We start from the raw sequence: 27,033 nt of genomic DNA, 5'->3' as shown, positions 1-27,033 counted from the left end.
AAATTAAATTTGTTGAGAAAAAAAGAAGATAGAAAATTGAAATTCTATTCATTTTAATTCTGTGTTTTCATGATAATCAATCAATTTTTTTCGGTGATTTTTTTTCTTCAACTAAACCAACGATTGCCTGTTTATCTTCGTGAATGTTAAATGAAAATTAAAGGAGAAAAACGGAAAGAAAACCAGTTAGTTACTTAGCAACTGTTACTTTTTTATAGGGAAATTGGTTTTAGTTGTTTTGGTAAAAGTGAACTGTAAGTGTCTCCCTGAGGGTTTTTCTTTGCTTGTGTTGCTGATAGAGAAACAAATCGTATTTTTTTTTTTGGTTTTTTGTTTCTAATATGATTAAATTCTATGTAATTAATTGTAAATTTAATTTATCTTGTGTACATCAAATGTTCTCCTGGTAGAATTATCCTCTGTTACCCCCTTCCTCTTTTTTCATTTTGGTGATTCTATTGATACTCTCATCATCAACCATTAATATTTGCTGATAATCAACATGAAGAATGGTCATTTCACGCGTAAAGTTAAAAATAAAACAACCACAAGTAGTAAGGATAATCAACCGATGGTCACAACCGAGAATAATGTTCACAATGCCTGGACATCAGTTAAACAGTTGACCAATGCTCTAAGATATTTTCAAGATGCTGTTGAAAAGGAGATTCACAATCAATTACCTGGAGCATCGTCAATACTTTTGGATATTGTGGTTTCCTGTTACACTGAGCTTGGTGCCTATCTCATTAACAAGGATCGAAATGCTAAAATGTTATCAGCAACCGATCGTGTTTATCTTAGTCTAGCTGAATTAATGAGATGGTCTGATCGTGTTTTAATTGAAGAAACGTCAAATTATGATAGAGATGAGGTGATAAAAATTGTCTCCAATTTAAAGGAGTCAGTCAATACTCTAGTCCAATTGTGTATTGATCATTATCAATCAAGAGATAATCTAGTTAAAAGTTCAACTTCTTTCAGTTTGAAAAACGATGAAACCTATGGTAATAATAACAACAACAATAACGATGAGGAAAATGATGTTAATAATAAAACCAATGGCAATACTCAAGTTAAACCTGATACTATCAATGGGACAATAAATGTTGCCCGGAAAGCAACTAATAACCATTCAGATCATTTCAGTTTATCACATCACCGTAACTCATTACCGGAATTAAATCCAATACAGTCAAAAATAACATCATCATCATGCTCGTCATCATCTTCATCCTCATCAGGAACTACACCTTCAACAGTAAAAACATGCAACATCCGCCATCAGCCAATATCCGTAACCTCTGTTACACCCTCGACAACAATCACTCACCCTGTTGGCATTTCAACTTTCACCAATAAACTGACTTCTACTTACAATGATCATGGTGGAGAAAATTTAACTGATGGCCAACAGCAACAATTTAATAATAATTTAACCGGATATCCAACAATCAGTGGCATTTATAAAAAAACATTATCATCATCATCAACAGCTTCGTGTTCAGAAAAATTTCCCCATTCACTTTCAACGGATTCACTTTTAAATAGCAGTAAATTTAATGATCATCCAAAGATGAATATACCTCAGAATGGCAATAATAATAATAATAATAATAGTCAATGTAATTTCAATTTACCCGGAGGTAAAAGAGGAGGAATGATTGTTAACAATGCGATAAATTTTCCAATCCAATTTACCAATTGTAATCAGATTAATCCAGTAACCAATAGTTGTATATCAACATGTTCATCTTCCTCATCAACTACTGGTGGTTGTGGTAATAATACAAATTATCCAGATTTGTCTGATATTCCACCTCCTTTACCACCCAAAAAGAAACTGTCCAGTGATCTAATTAAGATTGCACCTAAGCGACCATCCCTAGTTAATCAAAATTCAACTGAATTTAATCAACCCGATTCATCATCTAAACCAACAACAGCATTTAACTGTCACTCTCACCATGCGATGTCACTTGAATCATTTTCTAATTTAATGATCTCCGATTGTAATGATTTACTAACATTAACCAGTTCGACTGGTCAAGATACTTCTCACCATGACTATCACACCCAAATACCCGATATCGATGATTCTAGTCAAAAAGTTTACTCATCTCGAACCTCAAAAACAACAACTCGTACAATTATCCAACAACAATCAGACAGACCGGCCATTAATGTTATCCGTGACTCAATGTCCAGCAAAGATGGACAATCAATCAACAATGAAGATCTATTTCCACTTCCCAGTGAGCTTTTAATAAATACTGATATATATGATTACGCCAGTGGGCAATCATCACCACCTGAATTACCAGTTAAATTGCGACGTCGAAATCAACAGCAACAACAATTAACCATTACAACTGATGAAATAGTTCGTCCTCCTTCCCAATATGATAACATTTCGGACTTTGATTCAACCTCAATATCAACACCCACCTCAACCAATAATAACAGTGTTTATAAATATGATTGGTCAGCATCAACTTGGCAATCAACTAATCATTCAATTTCCTGTCCATTGCATTTATCCCGTCAAGCTGAGTCAATGTCATCCAATGGCGGTCATTCAACAAACTCCAATTATGGTATCGATGAAGATGATGATAATTATGGCGGTGATCATCATCTTTATGAAGATTTCACCAAACCACCCCCATTACCCCCCAAGCAACGTAACATAATGACCTACATGACCATGTTAAACAACGGGAAAACATATGATGGACCAAATGATGCCGTTCTTAACATTTATCGACATTCGGTTCACACTTATCATTTAATCAATTCAGCGAGTAAACTTTACTCATGGCAACAATTAGAGTCAACCTTTAATTCACAGATGAAGAAAATTTCTTCCACCACAATTGAATCAGATGATTCAATCCCATCCCTTGAATCAAATACGGAAACATCATCATCAGCGGCCAACATTTCATATGAACGGATTTCAACCTCTGATCATGAAGATAAACCACCAAGTCTACCACCTAAAGCTAAATCACAGATTCACCTTCAACAACAACAATTAATCTCTCAACAACATCATTACAACCATAATCTCAACCACTACCAACAACAGTTTATCCTACCGCCACCACCACCACTACATGAACTTCAACAATTAACACAATTTGGTGATAATCAACAGATAAAATCACAATTTCCTGAATCTCAGCAAGTTAATGAAAACTCAATCGGAAATCTTCAAATCGATGATACTGAATTCCATGAATTAGAGCTACCACCACCACCACCTCCACCACCACTGCTACCAGAACTTAAGCCACCTCCATCATCACCACCTAAAACAAGTTCAACAGTAGTTCCGTCATCTCAAAGGTAAATATGATAAAAAGAATCAATTGATTTTATTGATTTTAGTTTAAAAAACTGAATCAACTTAAATTCATCAAGAAGAAAAAGAAAACATTTAGTTAACTCACAACATCATTTGAATCCAGTTCCCTCCAAGTTTGTTTTGTAAACAAAAACAAAATAGAACCTAAAACCCCCTCAGGGCAAAAAACTCTCTCTCTCTCTCTTTTTCTCTCTTTTTCTCTTTTTTCTCTCTTTCTTTATTTCCATCTTATTTTCTCTCTTATTTTCTCTCTTTCTTTCACTTTGCTCCACCTTTTTCCCCCTACTCCCTCTTATTTCAAACATTAAGCTATTCAGTTCACCATTAGAACTCGTTATAAGTAGGAGGATTTTGTTAGTCCAGACTATCTCATGGATTAGTTTACTCTCCCTCATCTCCATCATCACTACCACCACCTCCTCCTCCTCCTCTTTTTTTTCATCTTCCTCCTTAACTTTTGATACTTGGCTTATTTCAAGTTTGAATTTCATTGCGAAAACTATTATATTAGTTTTATGAATGTTATATTCTGTATCTTTTATATGTGATAATTGTCACTGATTAGCCTTTTTTATCAGATGATTGTTAACATTTATCCTTAAATTTCAATTCATTTTTCCATCTTCCTTGTTCATCCATTATCATCAGCAACAATACAAATTCAATTGATTATTGATGTGAAGATGATAAAATCATCTGATATGTTACCAACCATATTAATTTGATGAAAATTGATTGTGTTCAACAATTAACTCTTGATTGTTTTCCATTCTTCTTCTCAACCAACAATAACAATAATTTAATTATAATCAAATATGAGCATTTTAGTTCATGTTTTCACCAAAACCAATAGTTTATTTCGTAAATTAAGTTTAATTTCTAATTGTAGTGGTGTCAGTTCACAATCGGAATCAATAAGGACTACCGATGAATGTTCAGGACCACTGGATGAAATCGATGTGTCCCCTTACCTAGTCTACAAAAATCCCGATGACGATGGACCCGAAATTAGAGGAGGAATCGTGGATGTACTTATCGTTAAAGCCACCGAAGTTTCCAAAAATGGTAAACAATTAAATTAATTAGTATTAACCACTCTCTCTCTCTCTCTCTCTCTCTCTCTCTCTCTTGCATGTTATTATTGATGATTTTACCTTTTCTCTTCTCTGAAAATTTAGATTTCCTCTTTCAAGAAGCATTTCTTACTACTTATCGAACCTTCATTAACCCTATGGAATTAATTAACAAATTAATCTACCGTCATAACAAATTTACCAATTGTACTGATTCAAAACAACGAGCAGCCAAAAATTCATTTGCACTTTTGGTTCGGGTTGTTGACGATTTATGGTAAGTTTAACAATTAATAACGATAATCATTTCCATTTCTAACATTTTCGCCAACGTATGACCATCAACGTCTTTTAATTGTTTGATTTAATAAATCAATTAATTAATGATCGTCATAGCCCAATTTTTATCATTATTGTTTATCTTTATCATAACACTGACGTCTTGTCGATCTTAATTGTTTAATTACTCTGATATAATCGACGATAATTAATTGTTTTGACATTTTTCCTTCAAACACTAACCCTAACCAATTCAATTGTATTACAATTGTATCGGTAACTTATTGTGTTTGCCAAAAAAAACTGATAACCAACAATTAACCATTTAAAATTACAGATTTACATTTGTATTATTTACGATTTTAATTGTACATTTAGTAAATCATTTGAACGATTTCTTAACTGTCCCATTTTTACACACACAAATTGTATTGTTAATTGTCATCATATTCTGATCAAGAAAAAAGGTCTAATCAGGTTGATTTAAAAGCTAGCATTTACCAAAACAATATAATGCTAATTAAAATTTAATTATCAAAATATTTCCCGCTAACAGTGAATCAATTTTAATTGTAAACTTGTTTTCACTGATTAATCAAGTAAAAACTTTGATGTTTAATGATAACTAAATCAATCCAATTTACCGGTTTTTAGTTAATCAAAACTTAGACATTGTTATTAACTAACAGCAATTATAAGTAACCAACTAATCAAACTAACCAGTTTTCTTGTCACTAATTAATTAACTTAATTATTTATTCAATGGCAAACAAAAACAACACTGATTCTTAATAAAAAAAAACTCTCAATGATCAAACTAATCAATAATCATTAATTTTTGATTATTTGTTGACTTGACTTGAAATCACTCATCATGAATTCAATCATGTTTATGATTAAATTCAGATACGAATTGTTCATTTAATAATCAAAGTGAAAAAAATTAGGAAGAGATCAATTGATTTTCTACCAATCAAATCAAATTACATTTAAAATCATTTTTTAGGTTATTTATTTATTTGTCATTCGTTGAAAGCGATTTAAATCACCTCAGGCCAATTTAGTTTACTGGCCTTTACGTGAGGCCAATTTTGTTATTGATTTAGTATTCACAATTAAACTAACTCATTGATGATTATTTATACATCCTCATTATATTACAATTTAATAGTGATAATAAATTTTTGTCGCCAAGGGTATTCAGTCAGCACTGAATATACTTATTGAAATGTGAATCAATTTCACTCTCAATCAATTAAGGTCAATCTAATTTAACCAACACAGTGATGATGGAAAAGTGATTTAGTTGATTAACTTTTCTAATGAAAATTTTCATTTTTTTTCTTAATCATGATTAACTTTTAATCATCTCTCAAAATCATCAGTATCTTAATCACTTTTACTTGATAAAAGTGTCAATCTTTAAACTACTACTAAATAATTAAACCAAAATTCAACGGAATCGATTTAAATTGTAATCATTTTTGTCTACTGATTATTTTCTCTCTCTTTCTTTGATTAACTATCTTAATCTTAATTAAACTACTTGTTGATTGTTATTATTTGTTAGTTAATTCACCATAATGAGGTTTGTTAATTGTTTCACTTTCACGATTGAAAGTTAATAACTTTTTTCGCAACTAAAACGAACCAACTAATAATTTCTATTTATCTTGATTGTTTCAATCTTCTCAACAATCAACTAATCATTACCTCTAATAAGCTTCATCATCACAATCATCAGGATAATCATTAGGTTTATTATTGTCACTTAATTGATAATCACTGATTAATATCGAGTCAAAAGTAGATTGTAATTACTGATTGAAAATAATTACTAAACAATTTGACTGATTCTTAAAAATTTAACGATCAACTTAATTGACAAAATATGTAACCATTCAAACTAATCATGACTTTTTTTTTCTTACTCCACCATGATTAATGTTTGAATCTCTCAAATTACTAAATCACACAACAATCAATACGAATTAAAAATGATCATTCTAATCAACAATAGTTGATTAAACTAATCAACCTTTCAAAAATAATTTTCCAACAATTTTAATCACTAACTAACTACAATAACAATTTATATTACCTCAATCAAACATCACAATTAACTATTAATACTATTTATTAACAAACCACGTTGTCAAAAATAATGTTAATCATCAACAATTAACTGTTTTTATCGCTGCTCATCATAATAGACCAGATTTCCGTACTCACTCCTAATCCATAAGCAATGATAACAATTTTAATCCCATTGAGATTAACTATTAAACCCATTGAAAGTTGATCATTTTCTCAAACAGATGAAAACAATACAAACAATTAACTTAATTATCAACAATCAACAAACAGCCTAAAAAGTTAACACAAGCATGTGATGGCGTGTGGACCTTGTGTTGTTATCATTTCGTTGCTTAAGTTTACATATGTGATTATTAATCATTCCCTACCCACCCCACCCTGTCCACTCCCAACATCTTACTGTTTAGTTACATATAAATACACAATTGCTGAGTCTACATCTTAATTGCTTGTTCTGTTAATTGTTGTTAATTGATACGCATAGAAAGACATCTTTTCATCCATGTTAACCCAAAACATTTTAATCAATTATTTCAATTAGTTGGCTGAAAAAAAATAATCAACGAGAAACGGAAATGCTTGCAGGATGTTGATTATCAATCTACTAATATTATCATAGAAAAGTCAATGAATCTGTTTAATCATCTAATTGCAAAGGTGTTGTTATTATTTTCCCTCCTTTTTGTTTAACGATTTAACTTTCACTTTAATTGTTGAACAACAATTAATATTAGTACAATTTTATTTTACTTTTTTTACCACGATAAGTGTTTACATCAATGTAAACAATCAGTTTTTGACACTCAACTGTGATTTGTTGTTTAGTTAATGATAACAAGGGTAAAACCCGTACACACAATCAACAATTTACATTCATAATAATTAATCTAATAGACTTTCTCATCAATCTGTGATTAGGTCAAGGTTTATGAATGATTGATTATCAATTGATTACAAGAGAGAGAGAGAGAGAGAGAGAGAGAGAGAGAGAGAGAGAGAGAGAGAGAGAGAGAGAGAGAGAGAGAGAGAGAGAGAGAGAGAGAGAGAGAGAGAGAGAGAGAGAGAGAGAGAGAGAGAGAGAGAGAGAGAGAGAGAGAGAGAGAGAGAGAGAGAGAGAGAGAGAGAGAGAGAGAGAGAGAAAACTAAAAATCTTATCAACAAATATCATCTTGTTTACTGTAACAATACCATTATTATTGTAGCTAAACAATGATTATCTTGTGTTATTTATCCTGTTATTGTACATCATGTTGATAATCAACTCACATTTCATGATAACCTTTCATTAATTGTTTTTTTTTACTTGATTTCATCTCACCTTTTAGTTACACCATGAAAAATGAAACATGAATTTTATTTCCAATGACAACTGACCTCTCTCATTAACGGTCAAGATAACATTGTATATAAAGTTACTATTGGGCCACCCCAAAAAAGAAACGGGTATATAATTTACCAGCGTAACTTGATCTAATCAAATTAGCCACAAAATAACCTCTAATTTATAACTACAATAATAATCTACCTCAATTGATTATCATGCTGTCTACCTGTTTTTTTTTGCTTTGTTTTGTTACCAGAATTTGAACAAAAAAAACTCCTATTCCCACTGCGAGGTTACAATAAAATAGTAAATAAGTTTACTACATGAAAGGTTGAATGAAATTATCTCCTATTGGGTTACAATTCCAGGTAACTGTGTTTACTACAACTGCTACTTCTGATGAAGATGAGGATGATATTAAATTAGTTAGTTTCCTAAACATTATGGGCTTTTTTTCCTGTTCATCTTTTATTTTATCATCTCGATCTTTAAACTTTAATATCACCATGAATATTGTTTTATCTTGAAGGGTAGAAATTTACTCTCTTTGGAATTGATTCAAATTGTTTAATCATCTTAACCTAAATACCTAAAAAGATGGTAATTTAGTGATGATCCCTAATAGATTAAGAGAATAATTTCTTTCTTCCTTGTTTCCTTTGTTCTCTTTGGTCATTTGACTAATGAAGAACCAATTTTCTATTTTTGTGTTTTTGTTAAATTCCGAGTTAATTAGTTCCTTGTGAATTGATTAAGAATTTTGTTCTTCTAGAATTGTCTACAATTGAAATTCCAATGTAATTTCCTTTTCCGTGAAATCAAGTATAAAAGGAGATGGAAAAATTCAAAGAGTTAGAGTTGACATTCTACAATTATAGTGATTCTTTGTATTTTGTAACTTTCGTGATTAACCTTATTCTTATTCTTTCAAAGATTACCCGATTTTGTATTCCTTTTCTATTGTGCTTCCTAATTCAGTTAAATTCTAATTTAGTGAACACCATCAATTAATCTACAATAAACATTTGATCCTTGATTCGAATTGAATATCAGGTATTTGTGTAAGGCCTGATTGCAATCTTTTGCGTTTAATTGATAAAAGTCCTAATTTTGGTGAATCAAGAGAGATATGCTTACACATGGCGATCGTAGCAGGATCAAGTGTTTAAAGTGACTATTTGGTGCTGGAAATTTTGAGAAACGCTATCGTTTGGTGAATTTGTAAAGTTTAGCGGTGATAAGGTTGTGAGAATTTTTGGTCAGAATGAATGATCCAAAAATCAAAGATATTTCTGGAGATGAAATAAAAAGTTTGTTGCTTGATTGGGGCATCAAGGCTCCTAATGAAGCGTGTGGTAAGATTTTGTTTAAATCTGCCGTTGTGACACAATTAGCTTTGTGTAATTTAGATTACAGTGTTAAGAATTCAGAAACTCTTAGTGCTGATGTGGTGAAAGATATTCAGACACCCGAATGGATCATCCAGATGAGAAAGGAATCCATTCCTGAGGCTGATATCAAGGAGATAATATTGAAACTTGGAAGTAAGCCTGATGTAATTGGTTTAGCTTCGGAAGCTTCGGTGAAAAGGTTAAACGTAACTAACCCAACGAAGAGATTTGTGTGGTCAATGATTCAAAGATGGAATTTGGATCAACCGAAAACGTCAACGACGAGAAAGGTAATCAAATTAGATTCTGGTTTCCTTCGAGATTTGAATGATGATGATATTACGGTCATAAGAGGTGATGGAGATAACGAAGAAGAAGAGAGAGGTGAACCTGTTCGAAATGTTTCACCTCCGAGAACACCTTTTATTGATCCTAATCAATTACAGTTTAATTACCAACCCCCAGTTGTATATGCAAAAGACCCTGTTCTTCCTGCGTATAAACAGAATGCCGATGCATGGGCATGGCTGAAAAATGTGAAGAGACAATTGAAATATGAAAATTGTTCAGATGAAACGAGATTGAGAGTATTGAAAAAAGCATTGGCGTTTGAATTACTCGATGCTGCTGAGACTTTAGATGAAGAAGATCATAACTATGATAGTTATGTACAAGCGTTGGAACGCTATTTGAGAGGACCCACAGCCTTGGCAACGGCTCAAGCTGAATTGGGTACAATGATGTACAGTTTTGATGAACACCCGTCAATTTTTGTGGACAAATTGAGAGATCGGGTAACGAAGGTAAAAGGGAAAATGTCGAAAGAAGGTTTTCTCTACGAGGTACTCGAACATTTACCAAAAGGTTTGAGAGAAAAGGTAATTGAAGTTCGTGCTAACTCTGATTTGGATTCGCTGCTTGGACTGCTTATTCATAAGTATTTCTCATCGATCGAGGAGAAGAAAAATCGAGCTCATAGAGCAAAAGTGACTCAACAAGTAAATGTGTCAACGAATCAAAGTGGACAACAATTGGTTTCTAAACCAGGAAACCCATTTGTGTGTTATAAGTGCAAAGAAGAAGGACACATTGCGAGAAATTGTCCTAACAATCCAGTTGATTCAAAGGTGAATCAAGGTAACAACAAACCTACGAGTGCTAACTTGTTAAGTTCAGATGATCCCGCTGAAGCGAAGAAGCCGAATCCATCTGAATTTATGTTCATGGCGAGTCATGAACGAACGAGACAAATGATAACTAAGATGGACCCTGAAGTGGTAAATATTCCTACCGTAATGATGCACTTATGTAAACCTAATCGAGAATTAGTTAAGAGTGGAGAGGTGTTAATAGATACAGGTGCTAATACCGCTTGTATTGACTACAATTTAGCTGTTCAATTGAATGCCTTTATTATGCGATCGGATGTTTCTATTAAAGGTATTGTTGCTGATAACTTTTTAGACGTTGAAGGAGCTGCATATGCTTTAATGAAGCATAAGGAGATGAATTCAATTAAAGCTCTTCGATTTCAAGTAGCTAAAAAATTGGAACCGATAATGGTAGTTGGAAATGGATTCAACGATATTTTCTATTCATCAATTAAAAATAATGGTGGTGAATATTCAGTCACATTACAAGAATATGTTGACAGTGAACCTTTGAAAAATGAACTTTTGTTTCGATTTTGTACACCAGAAGAGTCGATAGAATTGAGTCGACGAGGAGAAGTTGGTGTTCAAAGGACTCCAAAGGTAAACAATGAAAATGATACCAATCATTCGAACGTGAATTCGACTAGAGCAAATTTGTTTCTTCAAGCAATTGAAAATTCAAAGGAAATGGAAGAGACTTCAATTTATTTCAATGAGGAAATAAATTCAACCAAAGAAAAAGAACCGAGTTTAGAAGAGAGATTGGAGAAGAGAATGGATTCTAAGCTGAGTGAATCGATGAAAACAGAGTTAATGGAAACTTTGTTGAAATTTCCTGATGTATTTTCTCAACATCGAGGTGATTTAGGATTTGTACCATGGGAAAAATGGCCAATCAAGATCGACATTGGAGATAATCAAGTGCCATTTCAGAAGCCCTACCCTTGTACAATAAACATCAGAAAAGCTTACCAAAGCTTGATAAAAGAGTTAATCGATAATGATATAATAGAGCCTTCGAATGCGCCTGGAGGGTCACCCGCTCTATTAATTAACAAATCAGATGGATCATATCGAATGTTAAATGATCTTCGTGCAGTGAATCGAATGACAAAAGTTGTCTATCACCCAATGCCTCGCATTGATGATTGTTTGGAAGCTGTTAGAGGTGCTAAGTTTTTTAATATGTTTGACCTTTATCAGGGATATTTTCAAATTGAAATACCCCCATCAGAAAGGCCAAAGACCGTTTTTGTTACTCCCGATGGGAAGTATCATTATAAGCGATTACCAATGGGACTCGCTTGTGCACCTTTTGAATTTCAGAGATTAATGAACAAAGTTCTTGAAGGATTATCTTATTCTGAATGTTTAGGATATTTCGATGATGTGCCTGTTATCGCAAATAATTGGCCTGATCTTCTTGTGAATACGGAAAGAGTTCTAACTCGATTGCGACAATGGAACTTGAAGGTAAAACAGATAAATGTAAGTTTGGATGTTCTGAATTAATTTTACTTGGACATTTGGTGGATGGTAAAGGAATTAGACCAGATCCTGGAAAAGTAATGGCTTTAAAGAACCTCCCGTATCCATCGACAATTAAACAACTACAATCAATTTTAGGTTGTTTTAATTATTTCAATCGATATATTCCTGATTATGCTAAATTAGCTGCTCCGTTGTACAGATTAGTTTCGAAAGAGAGAAAGTTTAAAATGTTAAAAGAAGATTTTAAAACATTGGATGTTTTAAAAGAAGCATTAATCGAGACTACAATGTTAGTACATTTCGATCCGAAATTAAAAAGAAAAATCGCCGTTGATGCTAGTGACATAGCAGTTGGTGGAATCTTATTACAGGAAGATCCCAATCGACCTGTAATCGAAGAAGAGGAAATCGAAAAAGTAACTCATTGGTTACCAATTGCATTCTTTTCACAAAAGTTATTAAAACATCAATTAAGTTACTCAGTGAGTGAGAAGGAATTGTTAGCTGTTTTGATTGGAATCAAAAAATTTCGTCACTACCTGGAAGGTGATGAATTTATTGTCGAGACTGACCATCATGCATTATGTCAATTGCCGAAGATTAATTTCAAGAATCAGAGATTACAGAGATGGAGTATTATGCTTAGTGCTTACAAGTATAAAGTGATCTTCAAACAAGGTTATCTCCATCCATCGGACTGTTTCAGCCGATACCAATCGGAGTGGAATCACCGGAAGATAATTGACCCTGAAAGTGAATACATTGAACAATTGTTCATGTTACAAAGTGACCCAACTGAAAGTGATTTCCAAGAAGAAGAAGAAAGTTCTGTTAATTCAATTCGATCAGTAAACAAAGTGATTAAACCCATTTCAATTTACTATTTTAAATTGAATCCGAATTGGAAAGAGGAATTGATTAGCTACCAAGCTAAGAACCCTGAACTTTCTGAGTTAATTGAAGAATTGAAAAGTAATCCTAAGAGTGAATATCATAAGAGATTCACCTTGAGAGATAATATTCTTTATCGTAAACCCGTTAATCTATATGAGAATTATCGGATAGTTATAACTTTAGAACTTCTGAAAAAGTTATTCGAGGAGGAACATAGTTCACCCATTCGAGGACATTTTGGATTGGAAAAAACGTATCTTCAAATTTCAAGAAGATTCTGGATGAATTATCTTTACGATGAAGTAAAGAAATTGTGTAAAAATTGTGTAACCTGTCAATTAGCTAAGCCTAATTCAACAACTTATGCTGAACCAACAATGAAACCAATACCTGAGACGATATTTGAACGATTGGAAATGGACGCTCAAGGTCCCATTACCTATCAACGCGGGAAATCAAAAGTTATTCTTGTTCTTGTTGATTCGTTAAGTCGATTTGTTTATGCGAAAACTTATCCTAATCAAGTTTCACAAACAGTTAAGATATTTTTAGATGAGTTTTTCTCTATTTTTGGATTTCCAAAAATAATACAAACTGATAGAGGAAGAAATTTTTTATCTGAAGAGGTTGAAAAATATCTTAAATCGAAAGGAATTGAGCATGAAGTTTCAAATGCTTATCATCCTCAATCACAGGGAATAGTTGAGAGAACCAATAGAACTATTGGTGAGAGATTGAGAACAATAGCAATTGATCATGGATTGAATGATGGAATTGAAAAGATTCTCAAATGGAGCATCTATTCAATCAATTCATCTATTCATAAAATACATAGATTTTCTCCGCATTTTCTTGTATTTGGAAAGAATCCCAATTCTCCAATAGATAATCAATTATCTATTTCATCATTTACTAATCAATCAATTGATAATTCGAGAAAAATAGCAAGAGCCCGATTAGTATCGCAACAGATTTATTATCAAAATTTACTGAGAAAAATTACTAATCCGAATCCATTTAATGTTGGTGATTATTGTTTAATCAAAAATTCAGCCCCGTCAATTGGTACAACTAAGAAATTAGTTCCAAAATTTCTTGGACCTTATTTAGTATTAGGTGTAAAGAGAGGATCTGTTTTGTTATTGAATCCAAATAACTTTGAACAATTTACATCTAATTTACAATTAACGAAAGTTTATTCATGTGATTTGAATGAGAATCTGAAAACCTGAGAGATCAGTATTTTAATGTAAATTCTGATGATTGGTTGTCATCTTTTGATAGTTTAATTAATGAGTTTGACCCATCAAATTTAATTGAATCTTGTCCCCATACTAACAATAGTAATGAACAAATCGATGAAGATGAACCTGAACTTGAAGAAATCTCATTTGAAAAAGTTAATAATTATCATGAAATTGACAATGATATGAATTCAAATGAATCGATTGATTTGAATGAAACTTTGCCCATTGAATCAATGAACATCCAACCTGAGAAAGATGAACCGGAAAAGACTAAAAAGAAACGTGCAACCTACAAAACTGCAAATCGTGAAATGTTTGACCCTAAATTGTTAGATTCTAATCTTCCAATGACCAGATCAAAAAGGTTAATTAGTGTCAATTTAATTAACATAAAAATTAAATTACCCGCTAAAAGTGAATGGAAAACCCGTTTGGCGCTGAAGGTGTCGCTGTTAATTGACAAAGAACAAAAGAAAAATCTAGTTCATTTGCCCTCCATTTTTTGTGACAAATTAATCAAATTTTCTTATTGTCATCAAGTTAATCTAAATTTTGCTAAAAATTTAAATTGTGATCAAATTAATCTAATTATCATGAGTGATAAAAGTGTTAAGTCTAATGACTCTTCATGGGAAAATCCTACTGAAGATGATTGGGGAAATTGGAACCCTGAAGTTCCTGAAGAAAGTGCTGAACCAAATGAACCTGATCCATGGCGTGAATTAAAAATGAGAGATCCACTTCCCGTTTTTACTGCTGATGGTGTGAGATGTGCTATTGAAAAAGAGGAAGATAATTCAATTTATCCTGTGCCTAATTTTTCATTTGAGAAGTCACATCGTTACCCTGCCAAGCTTTGCCCTGAAGATTCTGAGTATCCACATTATCTTCGTGTTGAATTTTTTAAGAAATTTCAAGAAAACATTGATGAGGATATTGAGAAATATCGTCAATTGGAATCTCTTTATGTTGAGTTCATAAGTGAGAAGATAAAGCTCAATGTCATTGAAGACATTTCCCTGATTCGCTTTAAAGAGCTTCCTAAAGGATTAACTAAAGAAAAAGTTATACATCCTGATATCATCCCAATGATAAGTAAAATTTTGTGTAACTTTTGTGAACATATCATGATAAGACCAATATCATGTTCTACCTGTTTGAAAACCTATTGTTTTCCGTGCTCAAAATGGTTAATTGAACTAATTAATCAAGTGAATCTAAACCCTCCTGATCAAAAGAATCAATTTTTATGTATCAATGAAAAGTGTTTAGTTTCTGCTGCCAAATCAAATTGTTACCCTGAGATTGTTCCAATTGTTAATCCATTGATATTGGAATTCTACAACAATGCGAAATTTGTTTGTAAACGAGATTGGTGTGAATCGATTTTGAGTAATAATAATTATTATTCTCATTTACTAATGTGTCGAAGAGGACCTATTGACTATACCATTGATAAAGATCTAAAGGTAAAAGGTTTTAAAATCGGTCCCATTAGAGAAAAGATCATGGAAAAGACTAGATCTTTGGCTGGATTATTACCTCAACATTTAAAGGTAATTGAAAAACCTCAAACTCATGAAGAGGTTTGGCAACAAAAAGCGAAAACATTTGCTTTCCTGTTGAAGATGAAAGAGAATCATCCTAATGATCCCGCTTTGCAGCCGATTACGATTCGATCTCATGTTAATTTATCATTGAATTGGTGGAACAATTATAACATGATGAAAGACCCGACGACTCCTAAGTCTGAAACTGAAGAATGGGTTCAAAGTATTGGTTTCCCTGAAACGAAATCTCATCCTCGTTACCCTGGAGCTTCGAGATTCCCTACATGTCAAGCATCAGTGATTCCTGATTATTTAATTAAGGCCTCACCTAATTGGAAAAGATGGTCATATGGTTATTATGATGACAATGAATCTGAAACAACTGAGACGAGTTCAATTGTTTTATATTCACCTTACGTTGATGACCCAGAATCACCTTTTGTTAAGGTTGATCCATTTGAAAGATTGTCCCCTGAAAAGGCTGAAGAAGCGTTGGAATGGTTGAAACAATTTCCCTCTTGTGTGAACAAAGATCGAGCTACTGTTCTTCCTAAAGAACCTACCTCGCAAAGATCAATTAAAAATCGAGAAAGTCGAAGAAAGATAATTCAACAATCATGGGAAAATCGCCCAAAAGCTATCATGCCGCCTCTTACTACTGAGAAATTGAAATTGTTGAAAATCGCTGGTAAGACTCTACCTAATAAGGAAACGACATTTTGTCTCGCAACTTATTATATCCGAATTAGAGAAGGTACCAAGTTACATCCGAGACCCTGTTGGATTTGTATTATCGACGGTAACTACCAAGTTATCTATGAGACATTCGTTCGATATTCATCAATCGAATTGGTTGAAACAGAGTTTAATGGACTAACCCGTGATGATTTAAAATACGGTCGAAATCTTCGAACTGTTCGTAATCAAGTGATAAAATATTTAGTCTGTGCTTCTCGAATTGTTGGCTATGGCCTTGTGAATCAATTTAAAAATCTTGGCCTCGCTAATAAGGAAATTGACCAATTACTGCCCCTTTGTCGAGAAATTAATCAATTTTACTCGCCTTATTATAATTGTGCGTTTAATTTACAAGTAATTGCTTTTCTTTGGTTCCCTGGATATGTGTTTACATCTGAGCCACATTCACCTGTTGTTGAAGCAATTACAACCCTGAGATTATATATCTTCATGTGGAAAGATATTGAGGAAATGGCTGGAATCATGGGTGGAATTCACCACAAGAACTCAATTGTTACTTGTGCTAATCAACTGACAAGTGCTCTACTCCACCATTATCATCACCAAGTCATCAAAGGAAGATTTTCTTGGCCATCAGAATGGAAGGATAACCTTCGAATTAAGTTTATCCCCAAATGGAATCATGAAACTTGTATTGACCCTGATAAGAATCTATTGAAAGAGTTGCAATCAACTTGTGAAAAAGAAATCTATGATTCGAAAGAGATTCGATTGAAAAGTTCAAGCCATTTGGATGCAGATGCTAATCTGTCTGAATTTGAGACCGATGAATAAACAAATTCAATCGAATTCAAAGAGAGTGTCATGGTCATGGGCCGGGGGTCTGAAGGGTAGAAATTTACTCTCTTTGGAATTGATTCAAATTGTTTAATCATCTTAACCTAAATACCTAAAAAGATGGTAATTTAGTGATGATCCCTAATAGATTAAGAGAATAATTTCCCTCTTTCTCTTTCCTTGTTTCCTTTGTTCTCTTTGGTCATTTGACTAATGAAGAACCAATTTTCTATTTTTTGTGTTTTTTGTTAAATTCCGAGTTAATTAGTTCCCTTGTGAATTGATTAAGAATTTTGTTTTCTTCTAGAATTGTCTACAATTGAAATTCCAATGTAATTTCCTTTTCCGTGAAATCAAGTATAAAAGGAGATGGAAAAATTCAAAGAGTTAGAGTTGACATTCTACAATTATAGTGATTCTTTGTATTTTGTAACTTTCGTGATTAACCTTATTCTTATTCTTTCAAAGATTACCCGATTTTGTATTCCTTTTCTATTGTGCTTCCTAATTCAGTTAAATTCTAATTTAGTGAACACCATCAATTAATCTACAATAAACATTTGATCCTTGATTCGAATTGAATATCAGGTATTTGTGTAAGGCCTGATTGCAATCTTTTGCGTTTAATTGATAAAAGTCCTAATTTTGGTGAATCAAGAGAGATATAAGCTTACAATCTACTTGGATGAATTTTCCTGAATAGTTTTAATTTCTGATTCATTGAATTAAATGTAAGTTGATATAATGATAACTTTTAATCAACCATTTTAAAACTTTATCATGTTCAATTTATATCCTTTATAAATTGATATGTATTATTAATAACTGTTTTAAATGAAGCTTAATCTTTTAATACTATGTAGGAGTTATCATGATCCTTGATCTGAATGAAATCCTAAGTACATTTAGTACATTATTCAGTTTGTTAAGGAAATGACTGAATGTATATTTAATGTTGATACGTTTCTACTTGATTCTTAATCGTAATTAACTTGATCTGTAACTTTGTTTATATTTAGTAGTTTTAGTTAATCAACTTTTCCCCCCTTTTAATTGTGGTTGACATTTTAATATTATGTTTATCAATTCATGTCCACCTTGAAGTAATAACCACAATCAATTGATTTTCTCATCCAGACAATTAACTTTTCAATTTCAGGGTTGACATACTAAATTACTTGATTAATTATTCTTAATCCGTGATGATTATTAAATTTACTTTGCTTAAGTTTGTTGTTGTTGTTGTTGTAATAATTTAGTTAATTGCTCAAAATCAATCTTACATTATAATGATTAACGTTTATTTTATTTTTGTGGTTTCAATTATTGCTCTAATTGTTGCTATAATTTTACAATTAGATAAATTATTTATCATTAAATTATGAATTATATTTATTTATATATAAATATAGCACTTCCTCTGATTAGATAGATAATTACTGTTAATGTTAATGTTAATTGTTAGGCCTGATTGTCAAGGTACAACTGATTTAATAACAGTAAGACTTTGACAGGAAGATAAATATTATTGTTGATTTAATTGTTGGATAATTATTTGATTGTTTAGAGTTCACTCATCCTTTAATCATCATTAATTTCATCAATTCAACCTGATTTAGATTTTTGTGATTTACCTGTGATTTAGTTAATTGTCACGAAATTAAACCTACTAACTTGTTAACTTTTTGTTAGTGCGTTGATTTTTCAAATTATTTTGGATTATAAATTAAATCACCATTTTCTTTAACAGTTTCTTGGTAACTAATTATTAATATTTTACAAATCATATTGCATTTGATTGTTAGAATCATAACAATTAATAGTTTGTTATATTATGTATTAAATACACAATAATTAACCTTGACAGAGTAAAATTTTCATACAAACTAATTACAATTTATCACTTAGCATTACAATTACTTGACGATTCATCAAATCTGATAATGTTAATCAATCCAATTAAACTACTAATTTTTTTATCATCAATTGATTAACTGTTAGTATCCAATATAAAATTGTTAAATATTAACTTAACAATTAAATGATACATTATAATACAAGTACAATACTTAGTAACAATTAATGATTCAAGTTAATTGTTAACATAATAATGTATCATGATATTAATGACAACATAATAGAGTTGCAGTTTTTTTTCAAGTTATTATTATGCAATTAACTGTTTGAAATTTGATTGTTATGTCAAAAAATTACTAGAAAATGGAAAATGTTACAATTAACAGTTAGTTAATTAGCTTGATTAACGACAAATCAACACCTACACATAATCAAGTGTCCAAAAAATTCATTTACAGTTACAATTTTGTCACTTTGAACATCCTCATCTTTCAGTATCCGTTCAATTAAAAGTCATTTAAATTTTGAGTCTTCATTTTAATCATCACTTTTATCGCCATTGTCTTCCAATTGAATTACCTTTCCCAACAATTAAATGTATTGTTTACCTTGATTGCTGGCGGTGAGTTCCTGTCTTACCCTCACCATGCGATTCATGTCAACCTGAACATCATGAATAAGAAACATGTCAACTTTTTTTTCATCAGTCTGAGTCTTTTTCTGTTCAATGCAACTGTTTATATATCATTTTCAGCTTCAGAACCGGAGGCAATCAAGGGTAACCATCAGCATCCTCATCTTCAGAATCATCATGTATCATGTATGAAAAAAAAGTTATTATTTTTTTCCTCTTCTTTGAGATCCTGATTCTCTGAGGATGATGATGAATTCATTTTCTTGTTGTAAAATCTATTCTCACGCCTTGAGATTTTCTTTTTCTGGACACAGGGTAAATCTTTTTCTCAGAACTTCAATGAAATCTAATGAAATATTTTTCTTCCATTTCCATCAACATAACCGAGAGCAAAGTAAAAAAAAAATTCAACTTACCTGTTGATAGAAATTGTATCCAAGTAAGAAAAAAAAATGTGTCATGGTTATGAGTCGATATCATGAAGTTTTCTGATTTCTTCCTTGAAACTTTCATCTCTCTTGAAACTGTTGAACTTTTCCTCTTACTGAACTCATATTAAGTCTGGGAGATTATTTTTTATCCTTTTTTCAATTTTGATCCTTTTCGTTGTTCATTAATCAATTGAATCATTTATAATCAACTACTCTTAACATCACCCACTTCCTCTTGATCCTAGTTCTCATGAAATTACCTGAACCATTTAATAGACAACATCATCAACCGTTGGGAAATATTGAAATGTTTCAAAAAGCAGAATCATCTCTACCATGAAAATGAATCTAATTACAATTTCTTAATTGTTTCAACTTACCAAACTGACCAAAGGTCATTTTTACACAGTTGAATTGGTTTTTTTTCCTAGTAAAAGAAAAGATCTTCACAGATCATAACAACGGATAGACTTTTGATTAGTTAACTGGTTTACATGTTGTTGATTGTTGAATTGAATTAACCGTTGATTGTTGTTGATTCCATAACCATAATCAATCGTTCATTTAATTTTCCTATTATCAGTCTCGTTTATCATATAGTTAATCAAGTTGCACTTCCTTGCTTATAAATATTCAACTTTACTGTTAAAGTGAAAATGAAACAATTTTCATCATTATTTATACATCATCTTCATCCTTCATCATCTTGAAACTTATTCAATCAACCTAATCATCATCATTCCCAATCCTGGTATCCTCAATGATCCTTGACTCTTTTTCATTAATTCATTTGATTAATCCTGTTGATTAGTATTCAGGTTTTATTTTCATTGTTATTGTAATAATTTTATTACTTTTGGGTGTTTGATTTTTGTATTCAACACTTTCACTTGGTCAACACAATTGATTATGTTGATGGTCACTCTATTGTGTTTATAGCTGGCATACACATTTACATATCATTAACTTTTGAATATTTTATATATAAAACTTTATTGATTGAATTTATTACAATTTACTAATCATTTGTTAACTTTTACTTTTTTTCCCAATTTTCCTTTACCTGAATTTACAGTGTTAGCGATTGTAGTGATCTACTAATGCAAACCTTATTGGAGTTTATCTATTCCTTGGTGATTAAAGGTGATCTTGCTTTTGCTCGAGTTCTTCGTGGTAAAGTTATCGAAAAGTTTGATAATCGACGAAATGGTGGACTGGTAGTTACAAATCAGATACTTCTTCCATCCATTAATGTATCAGCTAAACATTTAACTTTACATAGCTTTAAATCGGAAATTGTGGCCGAACAAATGACCTTAGTGGACGCTGGACTTTTTCAGAAGGTGGAAGTAGCTGAATATCTACTTTGGGCCAGAGAACAGAAAGAGGAACTAATACCAAATTTAAATAAGTTTACCGAACATTTTAACAAAATGTCCTATTGGGCTCGATCTCGAATAGTGGAAATTGAAGATCCTAAAGAAAGGGAGAAATTAGTTACCAAATTTATCAAAATAATGAAGCACCTTCGAAAGATGAACAATTTCAATTCTTACTTGGCTCTACTTTCCGCCCTCGATTCTGGTCCCGTTAGACGATTGGAATGGCCTAAAAGTATCACTGAATCGCTTAAGGATCTATGTTCCCTCATCGATTCATCTTCCTCTTTTCGAGCCTATCGTCAAGCACTTGCAGAAACTCAGCCACCCTGTATACCTTATATTGGACTTATTTTACAAGATTTGACATTTGTTCATATTGGAAACTCTGATTTCCTCTCTGATTCAGCCGGAAACAATATTAATTTTGCTAAACGTTGGCAAATATTTAACATCTTGGACCAAATGAGAAGATTTAAAAACAGGTAAGTTTAATGAACAATTAAATCCACTAATAGTAAATTATGTTGTTGTTGGTGATAAAGTTGATTAATTTTTGCCAATCGTCATTGTCTACATCCTGATTACAGACTAATGTCAATAACACATTCACACAAAAATTACAATTTAATTAACACAATCAAAGAGTAACAAAATTAACACAGAAATAGTAACTAGTCTCTCAACAGTGTTTATGTTGATCAAGTAAATGATTTATCCTTGACAATTGATTATCAAATTGTAAAAACTAATCTATTTCAATTCAGTTGTTGTCAAATTTTCAACAATTTAAACTTAAATCATGATTTGATTGATTATTTATCCATCTTAATCATCCTCATCTCCAATATAATGTATACACTTACTGATGAATTAATATTTGAATTTATTTTTTTTTCTCTCACTAATTCATCATTTATATTACTTTTTTGTGTCAATTGTTAGTTTTTCACTTTGAGCAATCAATTTTGATTGTTGATTTGTTTAGTTAATTTTCATGTTTAACTATCCTTTAAATTGTTTTATCTTTGCAATTAACTCTCAAATTACTTTCTACAGATTAAGTTACTCTTAATTTTGTTTCTTCCATAATGTTTACATTATATTGTCTATTTCTTAACATTGATTACATTTAATTGTTTACAGTTTTTGTCTCTCCTTTTACTGGATTAGTATTTTTCTTGGAAACTGTTAAAAGATTTACTTTTTTTCTGCTTACATTGAATATTTGTATTAACTAATTGCAATCAAAATAACGTCAAGATTAGTTAATTTTTGGAGAAAATCAGTTAGTATTTTCTACTATTAATTCATTGCTATGAGTTGCAAACTTTACCAACAATTTGCTATTTTCATTCAACAATTAACTGATTGATTGTGCTTGTTATTATTATAACCCAATTGAAAATATATCGTCACCTCGTTTTTGTTTTCACATGAAAATTTAATTTGATTGTTGATCAAACTTTATTTTTTCTTGGCTTGATTGATGATATTTTCTGACATTGAAAGTTTTCAATCTTAATTGTTGAGGTTTGGTCGTTGATTTTTTCTTACTGTTGATCAAATTTCAGATTCTGTTATCCTGTTGTTGTTAATCAATTGATGCTTAACCATTACCTTATTTTTTTCAGGTAAATGATTTACTGATATCCATTAAATTGTAAATACTATTGATGTGATCAACCGTCACCATCATTATCAGTAATTCACGATATCATATTAATCAACAAATTTCATCTACAATTCATTGACTTTTCAGGCCAATTTTCAAGCAGTTTATATAAATCTTTTCAATTCCTTGAAAATATCTCACTTTAAATTTGTAATAAATGTCTTTCCATCAATTCTGGATGATGATGAGAAAAAATTACCTTCATCATGATGAGCAAGTTAATCTAAAACATGAGAAGCCAATAATTTAATCATTCATCTGATTAACTTGAAACATTTAACCTAATTATCAAGATGAAGGATTGGTCATCAACAGTATTTAAAGCATCCTCATCTTTCCGATATAAATTATCTCAATTGCGACTTATATTTGGTGTGTTCCTGGTGTATCATCATTCACTAAACAATTAGTTGATTGTCTTCAATCATAATCCATTGATAAAGTAATGTAACAATGTTGATTATCATTTGAATTCATTACTTAACATTCACTAATCTCTTGATGATGATTAGTGTATTTCTGGTTTATTTCATGAATCCAGAATCTTCAAGTATCTTTTCATTTATTATCATCATCATTTCTTGGTGTATGATGATTATTGTGATGATTAAAGTTTTAATTATAAGACATTTGATGATGATGATGATGAACCTTCATCACCTCGAACCCCTACAACTACTACACCTCCTCCATTCTATGTCTCAATTACCGTAAATTGTTGACATGAGCTAATTAATCATGATAATTAAGTCAATCTCCTCCTATAAGATTCTGCTGATTATCCAGATTTATATATTTAATCCTCTATGCGTCTTAATCATTAACCAATCTGATTGTAAATGAGATAATTGCCGTTGGCCATTTATGCGGTTTAATTGAAAATTTATAAGATGATCAAGATGATAATTATTATTCCGATAATGTTAAGTAATAGTTGTAATTGAAATTTGATGTCATTCAATTGCAATATTGATGTATAAATAATCAAGGTGATTGATTAATCTAACAATCACAATTGGGTATCAACAGAATCAACATTGATTATCTATTATTATTACTATAAATCACGATCAGTACCACTTGATTATAGTAAATTGATAATAGTAGTTACAATGATTTATTCATTCAGATGATGGGAAAGTGATTAAGATAAGAAACAAAAAAGTTTTGTTTATTGATAATCGTTGATTTGATTGTTTAAAGAATCACGTTTCATTGAATTTTGATTGTCAGTCTCAAATATGTGTTTTTCTTAATTGTTGTTGATTTTACTATTACTATTTCCCACCATGATTTAAAATACTATGATAGGGAGCGATGGAGTGGTGAACATTATGATGATGATGGAGATGAAGATGAAGATGAGGATGAGGATGAGGATGAAATCGGTTTGAGGATAAACTTTTCAGGCACTGATAAGTTTTACTATTGATGCTTTTTTTTGCCACCAATTTAAGACAAAAGCATCTCAAGTGTAACTAATGAATTTGTGGTTTGATTAAATGACCATCTTACAATTAAATATAATTGGAATGATGATTATCAGGATTAGTGGATTAGTTTTTTCCCCCCAACGATTTAAAGTAAACTTAATCTTTTCAATTGATGTAAAATTGTTTCTTGTACATAACCATTCAAGTAATAATTTTGATTGTTTCGATTATATCACTTAATCGTTATTCTTAATTAAATTAACATTTAATTGTTGTTTACCTTTAATCATTGCTTTTCCTTATTGTCATTATTTATTACTTGTGTGTAATAATAATGATCATAATGAATTGTTTTACCGCTCAATTGATTGTGAATCAGTTAAATTGCCAATTGTGTCTGATTATCAGGTTCACTTATAATGAAGATCATGTAACTGTAAACATAACAATTTATCATTAATTTGCAAACTAAAACAATGCAAAAAAAAAAAACACCAAATAATCAACATTGTTTTGTATGTGATTGGATTATATATCATAACGATTAATTGTCAATCTAATTAACTAATTGTTTCTCTTTTCATTTCCTCTTTTTTTTCAGTCATTATCCATTCAAGAAAAATGAACAAGTTTTAACGTTTTTCAATGATTTTGATAACTTCTTATGCGAGGAAGCAATTTGGCAAATATCGGAAACAATTAAGCCTCGAATCAACGGCAGTTCAAATGTTAATTCATCACCAGAAAAATCAACAACCTCAACAAGTACCAAAAAATGAGACAAATGAGCTTTTTTTTACTTCCATAGTCCTGATATTATGCATATTGACCATTGTCCACTCTCACCTTGATCCTGTTGTTGTTGCTGTGTGTGAATATGTGTAGATAGTTGATACAATAATCCTTTTGTATTCGGACGCTCTCTCTCTCCCTGTATATCTTGATCATGGAAATGATTTAAAATTAGTCATAGAAACACAACAATCATAACGCACTAATTGCAATCAACACTTGAAAGACAAATTCTGAAGCAAAACCAAAACAATTAGTCGACTCACCTTTAATTGTACACACTAATTACCTAATTATTATTATTATTATTATATATCATGACCACCAAATAACTGGACAAGACCATAAAGATTTTAATGAAGACGATCAATATTATTATTATATTTCCTGTTAATCTAATTGACCAAAAATAAGATGACCGATTGTTATTATTGAAAGCGAAATCAAGGAATCCAATATATTGGCAAAGGAGAATGAAAAACAAACATTTATTCAAATTAATTTTCCTCTAAATGATTAAGATTAATCTGATCATGATGAGATGATTATTAGCAAACAATTTAAGTCTACAATTATATTAGTTATTAACTTTTCATTCAGATTTTGTGAGATGACACGAAAAGTGAGAGACAACAAGATGACACAATTTATATTATTATTATTATATTGATTGTGATGATTAACTTAAATCAGTTGAAATCAATCATCACCATGATAATCATTATTTTGATGATAAGTTAATTGCAAATGATTTTTACTCAATCTTTTTTTTTTCTGTTGATATCATCATAAACTCAGAACAATCAACACAATGACAATCTTAATTTGATTAACTCAATTTTGTCAACACATCAAAATGTTTCAACAATCATCGATGATATTTAACTAATCATTTAGGACAATTAATCACAATTATAAAATGATCATCAACAACAATCATCATCAAATTGTCACCTTACAATTAAGCCCAATCTTTTTAAAAGAAAAACGTAAAAACAAATCTACTATTTACTAATCAATATTAACCATCAATTCACAATTTACGTTGATAATTATGTCAAGTGATGTTTTAATTAACACTTACATGTATATTTAGATAAATCTAATTGCTATATTGTCAACAATCAAGTCTTAATCATAACACTTCATTGTAATCTCCCAATTTTCATGTTCAATTTTTTTGCTCTCCTCCTTTTTTTTTGCTGGACAAATCATCATCTTCATTAATGTTATACCTTCTTGATTAATTGTAATCAATTTTTTGTATCATCCTCATCATCTTAATTTGCATATTGTGCTTTTATCTTGTCTTTCCCACTCCCAAGTCCCACTTTGCCGCTGCCGTGGTCGCATCCTCATCTGTTAATCATATTGATAATTTTATGTCAAACTGATGGAAAAATATATATTACAATTATGAAGTATA

At 31.0% G+C, this 27,033-nt stretch overlaps 1 protein-coding gene across 2 annotated transcripts; it reads left to right on the top strand.

Annotated features, from left to right (window-relative positions):
• The first annotated feature begins 18 nt into the window (after nucleotides 1–18).
• On the top strand, nucleotides 19–27,033 carry LOC128385637 (probable serine/threonine-protein kinase DDB_G0282963). Of its 2 annotated transcripts, none has more exons than XM_053344528.1 (5): nucleotides 19–3,351; nucleotides 4,242–4,435; nucleotides 4,549–4,720; nucleotides 21,404–22,192; nucleotides 25,417–27,033. In XM_053344528.1, exons 1-5 carry the CDS (start codon nucleotides 503–505, stop codon nucleotides 25,592–25,594), a joined length of 4,182 nt encoding a protein of 1,393 aa, XP_053200503.1. In that variant the 5' UTR covers nucleotides 19–502; the 3' UTR covers nucleotides 25,595–27,033. The 2 variants fall into 2 exon arrangements, with proteins under 2 accessions (XP_053200503.1, XP_053200504.1); XM_053344529.1 differs by having other exon boundaries at nucleotides 20–3,351; nucleotides 4,260–4,435.

The sequence above is a fragment of the Panonychus citri genome, unplaced genomic scaffold (assembly GCF_014898815.1).
Source record: "Panonychus citri isolate SS breed McGregor unplaced genomic scaffold, ASM1489881v1 Contig00049, whole genome shotgun sequence".
Classification (NCBI taxonomy): Eukaryota; Metazoa; Arthropoda; class Arachnida; order Trombidiformes; family Tetranychidae; genus Panonychus; species Panonychus citri.
This window is presented reverse-complemented; position numbering and strand designations above follow the sequence as displayed.